This window comes from Charadrius vociferus, unplaced genomic scaffold (assembly GCF_000708025.1).
Source record: "Charadrius vociferus isolate BGI_N301 unplaced genomic scaffold, ASM70802v2 scaffold129, whole genome shotgun sequence".
Taxonomy (NCBI): domain Eukaryota; kingdom Metazoa; phylum Chordata; class Aves; order Charadriiformes; family Charadriidae; genus Charadrius; species Charadrius vociferus.
Window position 1 is genome coordinate 2822295 of NW_009661374.1, and position 18954 is coordinate 2841248.

An 18954-nucleotide genomic window follows, 5' to 3' on the forward strand; every position below is an offset into this window, starting at 1 on the left:
GAATGGATGATCTGTCCATTTAAGAGAACTCTTTTGCCTAGACAATAAAGGTCATAGTCTTATTAACATCTGTCTAAACGGAACACATCTGGGTCTTATAAAATACTCATGATAGCACGGGTGTTTACAACGTTTTACAAAAACAGAGTAAAATGCTGCTAGAATAATGACTATGCAGATAAACAGTCTGACATTGTGACCTGTTTTTGCACTGAGAATAAGAGACCAAGCAAACATCTTTGTCCTCACGATCGTCTTACAATAAAAAGTACATCAGGACATTCATATATGTATGACGTACATTTTAAATGGCATTACAATTCACCTGTCCAGATTATTAGGCAGAGAACACCAATTAAGCCCTATCTCTATTGCATAAACAGGTATTTCCCAAGAGGCTTTCATGGGCATATTCTGCATTTGTTTTGCATACAAGGTAGGAGCAGAACACAAAACAAGTTGTTGTGAGTGGCTAAGAATCAGGACAAATGGTAAGAACGAAGACAAGGGCATTTCTGTTTCTTAGTCAATTATAATTTAGTAGTGTGACTGGATGCAATCACAGGATAGGAAGCATCATCTAGGGTTTCTTTCTAGACCACAGGATAATGCCTACAGCACTGGGCATAATGCAAAGCAGAGGGGTGCAAAGCTGTAGCCAGTAACACACTTCTCCACAGCTTATTTGCTGCTGCAGCCTCTGTTTATGAGTAGGTAACTTTTTAGGAAACACAGACTTTGCGCTGGCTGTGTCAGCAGCACACTGGACACAACAGAGGAATAGAAGTGGCTGAATTCAGGAAAATTTTTATTCTGATCAGCAGCACCGAGGTGGCAAATAGAAGCACTCAGGCCTTAAGTACGACAGCAATTTATTTACTCTTCTTTAAATTCTGGAACATAATGCGTAGCGAAAAAGGAGATCAACACTCAAACTTTGAGAGATCTAAATTTTACCAATATGCACAAATTTTGAGCACAAGATGGCCTGATAGTTCACATACTGGAATTACCAGCAGTCATGACAGACTCTGCTTCCTCTTCTGCTCAGGTATCACATAGAAAGATTAACAGCAGTTGTCCATATTTGCAACTCTAGGAATTTTGGTAACATGAAATTATCCAAGAGGACACTGCCAGGACCTACAGCACCACACAGTCCAATAAACAGGCAATCAACTGCTCACTCTCATACACATTTTATAACAAGCTCATAAACCTGAAAAGATCAGAAAAGCAATAATCTATCTGCCAATTCATGCCTTTCCCCCAAGTCTACTAAGAGACTGCCGAAAGCTTATGAACTCTCACAACATTCCAAGTCACTGTGCGGAATTAGCACAAACATTATACTCCGAAGCACTGAAATAATGAAACAGAAGATTCTTGTCACCACTCTGCCAATGCAGATCGTCTATGACCAGCAATAGCCTGAATATTCTAGTTCTAAGCACATTATGGGCAGGACTTCTGACTAGGCGATTTTGCATATGCAGATACACACAGTCATGTTCATTTTGACCCAAGGAACCAAACGAAGCCTCTTAAAACATGTCACTTTCAACACCAGAGTTCATGCTAAATGATCCCCACTGGCAAAAATAAACAACCAATAGACATTCTTTCCTTATAACTTAGTAAGCTTTGTGTTTTTAAAAACAGGCAGGGTGGAGAGGGAGAAGGCAGAACAGTCTTAAGGATTATGTGCTCCTAAATTCCATGCAAAAGGCAGAAGTTAGCAACTGAAGCAAGTCAATTTTAAACTAGTTTTCCTCACTGTGACTCTCATAACATTTTATTCCCTAATTGTGAACTACACCATTTTTGAGTCAAAGCAGCACCTCTTTCAGCACAGATGCCCAAATAACCATTACTGACATACCTTTCCAGAATCAACTAGTTCTGCTATTTCATCCAGACTTGGGCCACTTGGCATAAAAAATGCCCACCGATAATGGACTCCTTTAAGGAGATGCTGCAAGAAAGATCACAAATATATTAAAAAATCATGACAGGAAACTGCAATTGGAACTCAAATTAATGACAGAAGCACTAGAGAAGTAACTTATGGAAAAGACATGGAAATTATATGCTAGCGTCTGAAAAAAATGTCACCTAAGCATGTGGATTAAACGTACACACAGGGATGTTGTATTAGCGCAATAGGATCAGGGTGAGCTTTGTGTCCAGTTGCCCAAGTCAGCTAGTTGAGAAAAACAACCACCTTGTCTCTGCAGCTAGAAACAGCATTTATTACATAAGAGAGAAACGGTGCTGTATGATTACACACATTCACAATGGGGGCAAAATAAACCCTGCAATGTGACATTTAGAACCTTCCACCTCAGTGTCAGTGATTAAATTTTCCACCATCAAGTCTGCCGAAGTCATCACCATCCAATGACAGACGGCAGCTCACATGAAAAGCATTTTGGGAAGATCTCACATGCACAAGCCAAGAGCACCTCCTCTGAGTAAGTCATTACAAGAATAAGAGCCATCATCTGCCAAAGAGAGATTTTTAATACATGGCATACAATGCTCCTCATCATGGAAACACGCATACTGAGAAATAATATTACATTCTTCCCAGTCTTTATGTTGTTTTTGAGCTTTCCTTTGAAAGTACTGGTGCAGGACTTAGAATCTCATTCAACCATGCCATCACACGAATACCATAGCAACTGCTTGAAAAGCATTCATTTGGAAAGCAAGTACACATGTTGAGAGAAGAAAGCAAAAAGTTCTCAAAAGCCTCACTGATCTGGCCACTGGCAGAACGTTTTAAGATCCTCTTATGAAAACTAGAAAAATCAGTATCACCATCCAGACACATGAACATGAAAGAGATGAAAGACTTTCTAGCCACCCTCAACCACTTTTATTACTCTCTGGCGCTGGAAGAGGATGAAGAGAATCAGTCATGGAACAATGTTTCGAGAGAAAGCCTGATTAGCCTAAAGCAAGTAGCAAAATTACCCTCATTTCAATGAGGCAAGGATCTGCTCTGTTTACTATGAAACACTAGCTGTCAGCAGGACTCACTAGGGAGGCCATATGGAAAAGGCCACAACGAAAAGCACAATGAGGAAGCAAAACTTCAAAGCACCTCAAACTACCACAGACACCAATCAGCACCACCCCAACACATTTTTTTTTCAGTGCAAGAAAGAAGGAAAGAATAAAAATGCATCTGAAGTATACTTAACAATATATGAGGAAAAGACAACAGATGTCTCTAGATGAGCCACATGACTAGCATCCAAGCCACAAAGGAAGCCACTAGAGTACTACAAAACATTAAAGTATACAGAATTTTCTCAAATACCTTTACAGTTTTGGAACCAACAGTGACTCCTGTTTGTAACATGCCATCAGCCACTCCAAGTTTGTCCATATTGATCAGGAAAGGCGTCACTAAGGTAACATAGGTTGCTCCTGACCATTTCTTCAGGAGATCTAGAGCCCACTTCTCAGTGGATCCACCAACGTTATCTAAGATGAAATCAAATCTGCAGACATGTAAAGAACAGGTTTAAAATCACAATATGGGAAGAATAACTTCATCATAATTAAGCTAATTCATAATAGAAATTGGCTATAGTTTACATTTTTATGTGTCACTGCAATGCAATAAAATAACCTGCCTGCAAGACAGCAGTAAGAAAGACCCAAGACCAGCTAAATCCCAGCTTTACTGTACAAAGAGAGTTAAATTTACAGGTGATTGCCTATTCACTGCACAGCAGACACAGGCTATTTAGATAACTTAAACTGCACTTAAACTCCAAAAAGCAGACTCTTAGATGCACAACTACACTCTCTGCTTGCTTAAAGCCTTCCAGAACTCTTATCTCTCCAGTCCTCCCACTGAGACTACTGGAACAGTCTTGAGGTCTGGTCCTAGCATTGAACAATATGGTATGTGCATGTAAAAACTAGTCTGGACTCACGCCCTGACTAGGAACATCTTCTGTACATGCTGTGCTCACGTGAAAGTCAGTTCCAGTGGCCAAAATTACGTAAACAAACTATTCTACTCAATCTTATCTCCTCACACCTTTTCTGTCACCCAATTCTCAACTTCACTTCTAAAAGTCTTTTTTTGACCTCCTTACTCGTTTCGGGGCCATTTTACCTCTACTGACAGCTCTCTTCTTCGCATCTATCTATTTGACGTAGAACCTAACAATGCAAAGGGTCCAAAACCTTCCCCCCATGGCATGGATATATGCAGCTTCTGGCAACAAGCCACAGTTTCAGCATTCCTTCTCATTATCCCAGCATGTCAGCCTCTAAAGGCTGAATAGGGCAACAGGGAGCTTTGCATCTATTCTATTAGATGCACAGCTCATTCTCATCTGTAAATTTCCAGCAATCTCCAGATTGAAATAGAAATGTATATACACACACATCTAATCTAAATAACCTACAAACAAGAGGGGAAAAAACTTTATGCAAATTAAATAGGAGAGTTCTTATCTCTGGAAAGACAGTTTTCCTGCCTGTCTTCCAAGGACGTGATTTCATGTTACAGTTCAGTCAACCTAACAGTTAGCTGCCAACAACAGAAATTAAAATCATGAGAACTAATGCTGCAGGAAAAACTAGCTCACTATAGGGTCTGAAGAGTCAGTACCACTGAAAAGGTGAGGGAAGTAAGACCATTCCCCTCAGTGTACCTGACTGATTGGCTTAGCTATATCATAAAACTGCACCCTAAGACAGTGCTGTTGATAGTTCCTAAAAAGGGTCACTTGCTAGAATGGGCGTTTAGCATTTAAGGTGTTGAACTGCACGAAGACAAGTTTAGCACTGCTTGCAAACTGCTAAGTTAGTTGCTGCACATCTGCCATACAGACTGTGCCCGTACCCTCACAGTTGACCTCAGGACTGCTGACAATCACACCATAGTTAAAGGGCACATGCCTTCTTAGCACAGTTATCAGTAAGATTTTTCCACAGATTGAACAGCTTCTATTTCCTCTCCCAGAAAGTTAACTCAATCTAGCTAAAGAGAGCAGTGTAAATACCATATTCAAACACAAGTCACAGAAGACTAAGTTTAAACAGATGGAAAGATTACAAAACCAAAAAAAGACTCCAGTTCTAGAGAAAACCCCCAAGCTAGTTTAAACGTTAACTGCTGTGACAAGACAAGTGTGATTGTTCACCAGAGGCAGCGATACCCAATGTTACAGAAGAGAAATTTACTCCCAATTGAGTTGCACAGTGGCTAAAGACCTTCCGGCAAGTCACTTAACTGCTTCATGACATAGTTCTTCCCTCTAGAAGATAAATTTTACTATTTACTAACCTCACACAGGATTTCTGAGACTTATTTTAATTTATTCATGCTTTGTAAATGCTCCAAGAACCTTGGATGGAAGCTGACAAAACTGTTCAAATCACACTCATTGAAGAGAAGCATGTGAAAGTGAGCTTGCCTCCACAAGCCCAATTAACTGGCTGCATCTTACAATGAAATCTGTGCTTGGCAAATTACATTCAAAAAGGGCTGGGATGAATTTGCTTTACAAAGTAACGCTTTAGAAATGGCGAAAAAAAAAAAAAAAAGAGGGAGTTCTGATAGACTGGAGTCAAACAATCAAAAGGCAAAAAGGTCTGACCGCCAACTCCTTCATCTCAGTATTAAGCAATGCAAACACGTACAAGGGTAATGTTTTAAGTTGTTCTTCCAGATTTCCAGATTTGTAATCAATCACATCATCTGCTCCAAGCTTTTTCATAAGTGTGCTGGCATCATGAGAACAAACTGCTGTCACGTGAGCACCCCAGGCCTTCAGTAGCTAAAAACAAGTATAAAAAAAAAAAAAGTCCGAAGTTTAAAATTTAGTGAAACATTGAAAACAACTTAAAAAGCCAAAGTCTCATTATATTTATATAACAAATGAGCAACTTTAGGAGGGAGTGGGGAGACTGGGTTCCAACACAGGATAACTTGTCACAATCCCACAGACAAATAATGGTTAGAGTTTATCAATATTTAAGGGGGTTTTGGGGAGGGGGGAGTTGGTGTGGAAGGAGAGTGGTTTTTTAGTGCCACTTACAGGTAATCAGGTCTTAGGATAAATAAAGCTTCAAATAAAATACTCAAGTTTGCCATCTGAATCTGCCAGCTAAATATGCACCAAGAAGTATTGTTCAAGTTACCAATCTACAAAACCGTCAACAGATCAACAATTAAGTATTTTTAAACATTTAAAATTAAAATATTTTATATTCCTACCTGCTTATTAAGTATGTCATATATGTATCTCACTGTAAATAGCTTACATATTGAGAAAAAGAAAGAAGTAATCTCTGATTTACCACAGGGAGGATGTCAGGTTATCTTCTACTCCAAAAGCTACAGTAAAGTAAAGGATTTTTGCTGGCTATTCATCTCGTTTGTAATCTCATTTTTCATTCACAGTAATCTGTTTTACATCTCTTCCAGATTAATTGGTGTAGTTTACTCACAATTAATCAGGTAGAAATCACAACTTGTCAGTGGCTGGTCAGCCTTTCATACTGATCTAATTTAGCCACCTGCTTTATCATGGATCAGGCAAATAGCATACCACTAAAAAGTCTCTTCTAAGCATCTTTAAAACCACTACATTTATCGTCTAGTAACATGGAATGCAGTGATGCAATCACCCAACTTCTACATTTTTTTTTCCTATTCTCAAAAAAAAAGATGTTTCAGCACGAGATTACATTGATTAGAATCAAAATCCCCAAATTAAATGAGAGCATGAAAAGAGGATGTTCCACAATTAATGAATCAACAGAAGAGCATGTTGACTCTCCAAAGTTTAGAGTTACTGGAATGAAGACAGACAAATGGGACATTCTTTGACGAACATAACCTGTTAGAGAGGGATGGAATCCACCTGTTTAGAAGAGGCAAGGGAATCTTGGGCAGCAGGCTGCCAACTTGGTGAGGCGCGCTTTAAACTGAAGGATTTGGGGACTGTGGTCCAAGATGGCAATGCTCACGCCATTGCATCCGACTGGGGAATAAGCCAGGCCAACCAGAGCAGCAACAAACTGAGATCCAGAAGGCCAAACACCTCAAGAGTGAGTATGGCTGTGGTGGAACCTCTTACACCCCTCCAGGGGAACCTGCATGCTCGATTACCTCTCTGAAATGCCTATGCACCAACGCACACAGCATGCGGAATAAGCAGGAAGAACTAGAGATCCGTATGCGGTCGCAGGGCCATGAGCTCATCGCAATTACAGACATGGTGGGATAGCCCACATAACTGGAATGCTGTCATGGATGTCATGCACAGTCCAGAAGGTTTCTGCAGAGCATTGGTGATAACTTTTTGACACAGGTGGTGGAGAAACCAACAAGGAGAGGTTCACTGCTGGTCCTTGTGCTGACAAACAAAGAAGGACTGGTTGGGGATGTGAAGGTTGGGGGTAGCCTTGGCTGCAGTGACCATGAGATGGTGGAGTTCAGGATCCTGCGTGGAAGAAGCAGGGTAAAAAGTAGGATTACAGCCCTGGACTTCAGGAGAGCTGACTTTGACTTCTTCAAAGACCTACTTGGAGGAATCCCACAGGTTAAGGCTCTAGAAGGTAGGGGGGTGCAAGACAACTGGTTAATATTCAAGCACCACTTCCTCCAAGCTCAAGATCAGTGCATCCATATGTGTAAGAAATCAAGCAAAGGAGGCAGGAGACATGCATGGGTGAGCAAGAAGCTTCTGGAAAAACTCAAATGAAAGAAGGAAGTTTACAGAATGTGGAAAAAGGGACTGGCCACTTGTGGGGAATATAAGAACACTGTCAGAGTATGCAGGGATGCAACGAGGAAAGCTAAGGCCCACTTGGAATTAATCCTGGTAAGGAATGTCAAAGACAGTAAGAAGGACTTCTTCAAGTACATCAGTAGCAAAAGGAAGACTAGGGAAAATGTGGGCCTGCTGCTGAATGAGGTAGGTGCCCTGGTGATGGAGGATGCAGAGAGGCAGAGTTACTGAATGCCTTCTTTGCCACAGTCTTTAATGCTAAGGCTGGCCCTCGGGAATCCCAGACCCTAGAGGTAAAGAGAGAGAGCGCGGAGAAAGGAAGACTTTCGCTTGTCAAGGAGGATCAGGTTAGAGATCATTTAGGAAAACTTGAGACCCACAAATCCATGGGCCCTGATGGGATGCACCCATGAGTGCTGAGGGAGCTGGCAGACGTTATTGCAAGCTGCTCTCCATCATCTTTGAAAGGTCATGGAGAACAGGAGAGGTGCCTGAGGACTGGAGGAAAGCTAATGTCACACCAGTCTTCAAAAAGGGCAAGGAGGACCTAGGAAACTACAGGCCAGTCAGCTTCACCTCCATCCCTGGAAAGGTGATGGAACAGCTCATCCTGGATGTCATCTCTAAACATGTAAAGGAAGAGAAGGTTATTGGGAGTGGTCAACATGGATTCGCCAAGGGGAACTCATGCTTGACGAGTCTGACAGCCTTCTATGATGGCATGACTAGCTAGGTAGATGAGGGGAGAGCAGTGGATGTTGTCTACCTCAACTTCAGCATGGCTTTTGATACTGTCTCCAATAACATCATCATAGGTAAGCTTAGGAAGTATGGGTTAGATGAGTGGACAGTGAGATGGATTGAGAACTGGCTGAATGGCAGAGTTCAGAGGGGGGTGATCAGTGGCACAGAGTCTAGTTGGAGGCCCATAACTAGCAGTGCTCCCCAGGGGTCAGTACTGGGTCCAGTCTTGTTCAATATATTCATCAACGACCTGGATGAGGGGACAGAGTGCACCCTCAGCAAGTTTGCTGATGACACAAAACTGGGAGGGGTGGCTGACACGCCGGAAGGCTGTGCTGCCATTCAGCGTGACCTGGACAGGCTGGAGAATTGGGTGGAGAGAAACCTAATGAAATTCAACAAGGGCAAGTGTAGGGTACTGCAGCTGGGGCGGAATGACCCATGTATCAGTAAAGGTTAGGGGCTGACTTGCTAGAAAGCAGCTTTGCAGAGAGGGATCTGTGAGTCCTGGTAGACAACAAGTTGACCATGAGCTAGCAGTGTGCCCTTGTGGCCAAGGAGGCCAATGGTATCCTACAATGCATTAAAAACAGGGTGGCCAGAACATCAAGGGAGGTTATCCTCCCTTTCTACTCTGCCCTGGTGAGGCCACATCTGGAGTACTATGTCCAGTTCTGGGCTCCCCAGTTCAAGAAAGACAAGGAACTATTGGAGAGAGTCCAGCAGAGGGCTACGAAGATGATCAAGGGAGTGGAGCACCTCTCTTTTGAGGAAAGGCTGAGAGACCTGGGTCTGTTTAGCCTGGAGAAGACTGAGAGGGGAATCTCATCAATGGTAATAAATGTCTAAAGAGTGGGTGTCAAAAGGACGGTGCCAGACTCTTTTCAGTGGTGCCCAGCAACAGGACAAGAGGCAATGTCCTCTTGGACACAAATTGGAACACAGGAAATTCTGTCTCAACATGAGAAAAAAACTCTTTACTTTGAAGGTGACAGAGCACTGGAACAGGCTGCCCAGAGAGACTGTGGAGTCTCCTTCTCTAGCGGGACTCAAAACCCGCCTGGATGCATTCCTATGCAACCTGCTGTAGGTGAACCTGCTCTGGCAGGGGGGTTGGACCAGATGATCTCCAGAGGTCCCTTCCAAACCCTACCATTCTGTGATTCTGTGAAAAGGGAAGCAGGGCAAAGACAGTGAAGGAAAGTTTATCTAAGCCACTGTGGTTTGCATACACTGCACATAAAAGCCTGGTGCCTCTCATATCGCGTGACCACCTACAACAGTTATGGTAGATGATACATTCTCAATCAGTTTTTCTACTCATGTGCCAAGTTCTTTTTCTATTTATGGAGCAGAACTGACTGAAAGATAATGAAAACAGGCTACATATTTCAGGCTACACCAATTAAGAGATTTCCTGCACTCAAACTGTGAAATGTGATCTTTCACTACCTACACTCACAACTCTTTTCTTTCAAAGTCCCCACTTCCTACTTTAAACTAATAAAAAATAACAAATTAAAAGCAATAAATCTGAAAATATTTCACTTTTGGAAATATTGATCAGATTGATCAGTAGCTTGCTATTTCAGTATTCCTTCTCTCAATTCCCTTCCATTAATTTTTTTTTTTTATACTCAATAGTTTGAAGATGCATCCTGGACATGTTGGTTTATATTACCTGTACAGCAAATGTACCAACTCCTCCTGAAGCTCCTAATATTAATACTCTGTAAGAGAAAATCAAAATATATTTTAAAGTTTTTTAAATAAACTCTATAGCGACTATGTATTCTAATGCTTCTTATACATCTCTGACACCAAATTATTTTAAGCAAAAGATTGTATTTGTTATTCAATGTTACTTAGTGGTTAACTCTTCAGATAACCAATAATGTGACTTAATATTGCTGATCATGTTTCCTGTGCCAAGAGCATTATCTCAGCACAGCCAAAGAGACTTCCTCATATGTGCTTTCCACTAAATCCAGGCAGTGGAGCTGTCAGGCAGTAACATTTACCATCCAAAACCCCTGTCCCTGTCCTCACTTTCCCAAACATAATTGCTTAGTTTGGGACATCATCAGTTAGAGTCTTTCTGTCTCCCAGACTCCACTGTCATATCTCCTAAAGAAAAAAAAATCCAATTCACCAACATTTTACACAAATTAATGTTATCTGAAAGTAGTTTAGTATCACATTATTTAGGGAGACCAGGAATTTCAGAATACATGAAACACAATTTACCCATATTGTATAATACTTATCTAAAAGAAAGACAAAAAATGCAATGACATAGCACCACCATAAACGAGTTTAAGTTCTATTAAATTAAGATATCTGCCTTTTTCTTTAGAAAAACAGGCCGTAGAATTTTTCTAGTTCAGTACACCTCATCAAGACCCTGTAAATGCCAGGTTGTGGAAACTGGCACACCAGCAAGAAAATGAAAGAGTATATTACCAAATTATTAGCAAGTGAGAGTTCATTTTAACTGAACACACTACCCTAAATTTCATGAAAATGAATGCAAGTTTAGTTGTGTGAGAACCTTCCTGCTAGCAGGAAAAAAATTTCATCCGGGTATTTTATTAAATAACTAAACTTCAGAAAGTGAATTAGTAAGAAAGCCTTGCTGCTGAAGTTACAAATAGTGCTAGGACTTTAGACCCATTTGCCAATTCTAGGACAAAAGGAAGATCCAAGATGAAGTCTTGGCATAGGATTGGGGAACATCATGTTTCTCAGAACTTCTGTTTGCCAGAAAAATTCCAGTATCTTCAAGAAGCTGGTAATGTTCCTGTTTTAAATCTTACTGTGCTGAATGTTGAAGGAAATTGCTTTTTACAGTACAAAATTGTACTATACAACCTGGAGTGTCAGTTTACAAAAATTCTTTGAAGTAACCTAAGAGACTTGGCTTTGGTCACAGTACCCATTTTAAAATGCTTCCTCTTTTGTAACTGATCAGATTCTATTCCCTCCCATTTCACTGATCCAAGCTGCAAAATTCAGATTAAGAATGTGAAACCACAATGCCTGCAGCTTTTAAATCTGCCAAAAAGTACTTATCGTCAGAACCATGCTTCTAACAACAGATGCCTGAAGCGACATTCATATTTAGATTTTGTTATACTTGAAAAGGCTGAGGGATGCTACGCTCAAGATACTGGGTTAAGCCCATCTTTATCCTTACAAAGGAGTCACAATTAAATCCTTTCAAAAAAAACCTTGTCAAACTGCCTTTCCGATTTTACTTCTTGCTTAAAGGGCATTTCTTCCGCTACAAATCTGGGAGAATGCTGTAGTTCGAAAACGTACATTTTGCTCAAGGATTTAGGTAACATTATGAGTTTTGGGGAGCTGCTTGGCTAGGACTTCTTTTTATTTTCCCCTTCAATAAAAGCCCTTGGGATTCTTCAGGTAGAAATACTTTCCAGATTTGTTTTGTTCCTATGTTACATGGGCTATTTCCTCCCAAACCTTCTAATTATTAAAACTCTCTCCATACATTGTGACTTTAAGAAAGCTCTTCACTTCAGAGACAAACTATGTCTGCACAGGAGATACACGTACCACAGCTCAACAGATTAGCGTTTGTACAGTACTGAGGACAGGAAGATGTTCTGTTTGGCACAACACAAGAAAGTGGAGAAGAGTTTGAAGGTTAGGATGGTACCTGTTAGGATGGTACTGAAGGACCACAGGTGGTGGAAAGTGCCAAAGCAGGCACAGTTTTGTTCGCATTGCCTGGGGAAACCACAGCCAGGAGAAAACATCTCAGATAAACTACCTGTTTCACTGGAAAGCTGAGCTCAGGAGTAAATTAACACATAAGTGTGCGCATGAGGGAACAAACTAGCTATTTTATCTGAACAGAGATCCAATTCTCTCAAAAGAATGAAACAAACATTCATACCCCAGGCTTTGCTCCCTCCTGACAGAAACACATAATTCAAGCCAGCATTCACCAAGCCCCATATGAGGCTCGAGCGGGTCAGATGATCAGAGAGTCAGCAAATCTCTCCAGACGAGCATACCATGGGATTTGAGGGTTTAGCCCTTTTGCCTGGGTCCTGCTTAGAACTATGGTGTGGTCAGAAACTAGCATCAGAGAGCCAGGACCTGTTTCAGCTGTGTTCTCCCTCCCCCAAAAGACACAGGGGGTGGGGAGTGGGTGTACAGATCAAGGATTAACATTTTCTCCAGATTATAAACAACTAACAACCTTCAGTGACTCAGCTACATGCCAAATAAAAATAGTGTATTTATTGAATAAATATATCAAATTTATATATCTATAAAAAAATCAAATTCCATTTGATTATGCCAACAAAATGCCCCTAAGAGATTTATTCCTGTATCAAGAAGCATTTACCCTATCAAGAAGTTCTACAACCTACACTCACTTAGTACTTCTCAACAGATAAAATGATGAAATAACACACAGACTTTGAAAAAAATATTTCTTGGGGTACTAAATTTTCATTGTAACAACATAAACCAGGATCATGCATTTAATAGCTTACAGTAACAGAATCCAGCATATCTCCCTAGCATACTTAGACATATAATATTGACTCTGTATTTATATAAAAGACCTCTACTTAATATTAACATAAACACTTTCAAGAACTTCTCAAATTGTCACTTTTTTTTTTTATCATGCTTTTTGTGAATACAGCAAGCAAGATATTTAACAGCTATTGTTGAATAAGCATATCCCTTTTCTACTGAAACAGGATACTGGAACATATGAGAAGCTCTCCAGCTATTATCCACAGAGAACTTCAAAACAACGGAGTCATTCTGAGCATTGTTAATAATAAGAACATTCACTTTTAGCTTGTGCAAGAATATTGATATAAATTACAGTGGTACAGGATAAAAGTTATGGAGAAACAACTGGAGTTATAGTGAAGCAGAAGTCATCATGAACAATGCGAGCAAACTTCAGGTAACTTGTAAAAACAAAATTTGTGAAAGTGTGTGCCGATGCAGCAGATACTCCTGATCGGATCAACATACAGTCAGGTGTTGGACTGTTAGCGAATATTTCTGGTTAGCCCACCCTTCCACCTTAAAGAGGCAAAGAAAACAATACACACCAATAGAAAAATCTCGCTGTTTCTAAGATGTCTTAACACTGCAATAAAGTATCAGTGAAGTAGCTTTCATCAAGGAATACAGTTGCTCTTTCAAAATAAGACACACTCTTGTGTGTATATACACCCTTCTACATAGCTATTTACATATACCTACAGGAGACAAAAAGACCAACATAAAATCACATATGTAGGTAACTTCTCATCAAACATTAAATTATTTCAAGAAATTAAGAAACTTTTATGCAAATTCTTGTCTTTTGAAATTATTGCCTTAAGAGAGTAATGTAAAGTTCATGGAATATACTTTTGCACAGCCCCTGAATTTTATGTATCTTCCTACAAGAAATTTTTCAGGGGAAAAAGCTACTATCATATAAGTCATTCTCCACTGTTTTTACAATTCAAAACTCCCACATGGGAAACATTATAATTTTACAAGCACATGACAATGGGGTTTTTTTGCTGACAGAGTAATTAAGTATTTATTAGGAACATAAAAGTAAATGTCAAATGTAAAGACACGATACAAATGAAGTTTGAATTTCACTTTCAACAATCTGAACACTTATCTGAAGATTGGAAAGATACTTAAACAAGGCTAGCCTATCAACATATCTTTAGGTTAATTCTATTTACATGTGAAAGTTAAGATAATAAAAAAGTCTAAATACTGAAAAATAAAAAGGAAGGCAACGTATCTAGAATTTTATCACTAGCTGGAAGTTAATTTTAATGACATCTCTTTGAAATGGCTTTAAATTTTGCAATTTCATTTTCTCAGAACATTGCTTATCTTTAGAACAAACAATTGCTTGATATTTTCATGATGAAATTTACCATGACATATGAACAACCACTCACTCACTCGTCTTCTAAAGATGTGGGTGAAGAATTTCAATAAATCTAGCGTCCTCTGCAATGTGTTGCACTATAACAGTAACACCCAAGATAAGAGGTCAGGCATCTAGATCCTACTGCCCAATAATTACTTTATGACCTAAATTTTTGGTGCAGCATAGTAATTTTAATGATTATTTTTCAATTCCAGTACTTCTACTTTTGCCCTTCTTTCCATTCTGAACATTTTGCTATCTATTTACACAAACATCCAAAGGCCAAAATAACTGCAAATTTCAACTGTTAGGAAAAGAATGGTATCTGCTCCAATCTTTTCAATGCAATTCTTCTCTTCTGTCCTCCATCTGCCTTTGTCAGATTAACAGGCTGATAAACAAAGCCAATTTTTCTATTTGATTTGGCTGCTCATCTTGCACGTTTTCCTCTTCTCCTCTGCATTCCTGACCTCATCAAAGTTCTGGCCTACAGGTCAAATGAGACCCAGTCACCTGCTCAATTTTATGAAAAAGCTGGAAAACCAGTTTGTTCCAAATGGCCCACTCATGCAGGAACTGAGTGTACCACACCTCTGTGGTCGAGGGCTTTCTATGTGTTGCCAAAATAGCTTAGGAAGAGAATATTACATCTGGATGACTGTCCTAGGAGGGAGAAAGGCAAAGTCCCTATAAATTCCTAGAGATACCACCCTAAATTCTCTATATAGTCCTATACATTGGATATATATTGGACTACCACTATGTAGTCACTATGTAGAGGAAGCGACCAGCAAGTGACTAGATACACTTCAGTTAGGGTCGTCGTCTGAGTCCCTCTAAAAAGCCTCTCTCACCAGTTGTGTAGATTGAACCTAACATCTTCAGGCCAGCGAATGTCATGGTATAACAGCCTTCATCACTGTTGGAGATGTTTTAGAAGCAGCTAATCGGTATAAAAATCAAACACTAAGTTTTAGCATCAGAACTATTTACTTACCTTTTCCCTCTACAATTACTTTGGTTCAGTCCTCCAACTTGGTTAACCGCAGACCAGGCTGTGAGACCTACATACGGTAAGGAGGCAGCTTCTGTGTGACTGAGACATTTTGGCTTAAAAGACACCTGAAACAAAACCAATCATATCCAAGTCACAGAGCAGATCCTACGTGACACTGACATATTTAAATAAGCTTTACTGAATGGCAGATTGCGTATTCTACATTTTCAACTATCTTCACAACTAGCTGGAATCTAAATCAATCCAAGCACTAAGTAATAAACAGTTACTTAGATAGTGAAGAAAAATAAATGCTAGTCCTTACAATTTTGGGGTTTTGTTTGTTAGCCACATTTTTGAAGGTTTACCTCATTTCCACTAGCTACCACAAACTCTGACAGAGTGCCCTGTTTCCACGGAGGAATTGCTGCCCACACCTAAAATGAAACAGAAAATAACTATCAATTTTTGTGACTTTGCACATGATTGTACCTACACAGAAAAGTTTTCTTCATAAAAGAAATCTTTTTTTCCAATTTGCAGAATGTCTTCACTATTGCTTATCAGAAACCAGTTTAGCTTACTCTTTACACAAAAAAAACATCACAAAACTGAATAAATGAAGGACTGCAGAGCTATGTAAATAGACGGCGCCATACTGTGTGTAAGACATAATTTTTCAAAAACCCCAAACTACTTCCACACCAAGAAAGCCCAGATTGGAGGGGATGGGGTAGGGGGAGCGGAACCAGAATTTGCTATAATATAACTGGTGAAATGTGAAAGCAAGTGGTAAAGGTGAAAGCAAACAATATCGCATTTATGTGGGGACTCACAAAGCGGTTCTTGAGTTACGCCAGAGTTCCTATCCTAACTAACTTACTCAAGAAAACAAACAAACAAACAAACAAAGAACTAATCCTTCCTGTTAGAATTTTATCTTCAGTCAAAAATGAAGCAGCATCTTGGGTGTGCACTTATAAATAAATAAATTTCTCTCTTGCTACTACTGAAATGGACCAGACGTTAAAAAAACAGAAGGGAAATTAACATGCAGAAGCAAGTCTGGGAAAGATCATGTTTTTCAGAGAAAAAACAGTAGGGAAGAAAGCATTCTAGTAATTTAGCACCAGATAGTCCTCATTTAGAGTGTAACATTAAAAAAAAAAAAAAATAATTCTTTTGAATAAAAGCTGAACATCTCATAGCATATTTTAACTATACAGTTTAGAAAAAAAGAGATTGGTAGTATCACCTCATCTCCAGGTTTAAAATAAGACACACTCAGTCCACATTCCATAATAACACCAGAGACATCTCGACCAAGTGTTAGTGGAAATTCAGTGTCCATGCTTTTGAGTTTCAGGGGATCCCGCTTCATATTTAATGCAGTTGCACCGTAACCACCTGCAAAACAAGAAATTAACCATGACATACCATACTGAGTTTTCATTTATTAACTGGACAATTCCAATTAGAAAGAACTGTCTGTACCTAATGTGCCTCATTTGTGTTATAATTTACGCATGCAAAAAAATCTGCAATACTTTATACTTTTACAGTTCACAAATAAAGAGCAAATCTCATTCTGGCTTATTTGTTCACAAAATGGCTCTCAATTATAAAAATATTTAGTATGTGAGAACACTGTCAGAAATTATAAGTCCGCTGTAAATGCTCCATTTTCCAACAGCATCACATAGCTACAAATCCAAAAGAACTCCAAGCCTGCTACGTGCTGTTTCAAATAGAGTACTGTAAAACGCAACATGAACGTCATTGTAAAAAATATTAAGGTACATCCCCTCAGATGAGTAACCTGAAGTTCTATTCAGTAAGCAATAGCTAAATTCTGCAAACTCTCAGAATTACGCATCTAGCAACTCTGCTCAGCCTAAAAAAAAAGTCTGCATTTGGACATATATGCCCTTTCAAGTGTTTGGACAAGTCCTCCTAGGTGCCCTATTATGCTAGAGTTTTAATACTGAAAAGAAAAGAAGCAGGCACCTTGAAGGCAGGATGAATATATAGTTTCTTCCAAACACTTTTACAGACTCAAAATACTAGTTGCAGTTCAAGTGGGTCATTCAACAGGAATCCTAAGATAGCAAATGTCCCATAATCAAACCCACAACTATATAAAGATTTTTTTAAAATTCATTTATTAGGGACCCTAAACACAAACTACAGCTCTGTTGATAGGCTTCCTGCAGGTATCTCTGCATGCGCTCCTGAACCCGATTTGATATGCAAGATCACTTCTCAACATGAAATATAAGGTCTTCTACTACTGCAACTTCCTTCTTTGATTTCGAACCTTGAAAGTGAGGAAAAATCTGATTAAGTGGGTCAAATACAAAGACTTAGTGAGTCAAAGATGTAGATTTCCCAGGCCAGATGACTGCAGGTACTCAAATGTCAATTCAGGATGAAGGGGCATGACAACAAACAACATGGTTTGGTTTAGGTCACACATGCCAACTTGACTCTGAGGCAACTTTGACCTTCAGCCCTGTTCACCTCAAAGAGATGGGAAAATCCAGGACCTCTCAGGGGAAATGCTGCTCCTTGGAAGGGCTAGTCTCTTGGTGAAGAGAGCACCACCACCCAGATGGTGAGGACAGGGGAAAAGACCAAGAGATAAAACCCACCACAGTTATGCTACCAACAAAAGGAAGCTGACTGGGGAGCCGCTGCAGGGAACAGCAATTAGTCACTCAGATTAAAAGCTCACCCCCGTAATACACACACTCACGTCTTCAAAAAGGCTTTTTTGTAAAGTTTTTTCCCTAAGAAGTTGAAAAAGTCCGTTTCAAAGAGGTGGGTTTCACAGAATCACAGAATGGTCAGGGTTGGAAGGGACCTCTGGAGATCATCTAGTCCAATCCCCCCGTCAGAGCAGGGTCATCTCCACAGGTTGCACAGGACAGAGTCCAGGCGGGGTTTGAACATCTCCCTGAGTTGGGAGACTCCACAACCTCTCTGGGCAGCCTGTTCCAGTGCTCCACCACCCTCAAAGAAGTTCCTTCTCACGTTTAGATGGAATTTCCTATGTTCCAGTTTGTGCCCGTTACATCTTGTCCTATCACTGGGCACCACTGAAAAAAGGCTGTTCCCATCCCCCTGGCATCCTCCCTTTATGTATTTGTAAGTATTAATAAGATCCCACAGGAACGGGGGTGACAAGTGCTTCGAGGGGGCCCCTCTTGGCACTGCCCAGACAGGTGCCTCCCGGGAGAGCCGGTGAGAGTGTCTGTACGGTTTCGGACACTGTGGGGTGGGGAGGACATGTGGAAGCCGCACTCCAAGCACACCCCCTGCCATCAGGCCAGCCTGGGCCCGGCACTTACTTCTCATGCTGAGGTCGATGGGGTTCAGGCTGGCGGCGTGAACCTTAATGATGACCTCGTTCGGGAAGTGTATGGTGGGGAACACCATGTCCCTGGAGAAGAGCAGCACGTCGTTGCGGCCGTACCGGTCTATGACCCAGGAGGGCATGGCGG

At 40.3% G+C, this 18954-nt stretch overlaps 1 protein-coding gene across 1 annotated transcript in view; it reads right to left on the reverse strand.

The window, feature by feature from the left end:
- The window catches only part of RTN4IP1 (reticulon 4 interacting protein 1), a 27761-nt gene extending 8812 nt beyond the window's left edge, over positions 1–18949 (reverse strand). Inside the window, exons 1-8 of the mRNA XM_009893849.1 lie at positions 18802–18949; positions 16707–16858; positions 15820–15888; positions 15452–15576; positions 10195–10243; positions 5674–5810; positions 3329–3512; positions 1883–1975 (exon numbers count right to left, since the gene is read on the reverse strand). Coding sequence (XP_009892151.1) covers positions 1883–1975; positions 3329–3512; positions 5674–5810; positions 10195–10243; positions 15452–15576; positions 15820–15888; positions 16707–16858; positions 18802–18949 — 957 coding nt within the window. The remainder of the gene's footprint in view (positions 1–1882; positions 1976–3328; positions 3513–5673; positions 5811–10194; positions 10244–15451; positions 15577–15819; positions 15889–16706; positions 16859–18801) is intronic.
- Positions 18950–18954: the final 5 nt, after the last annotated feature.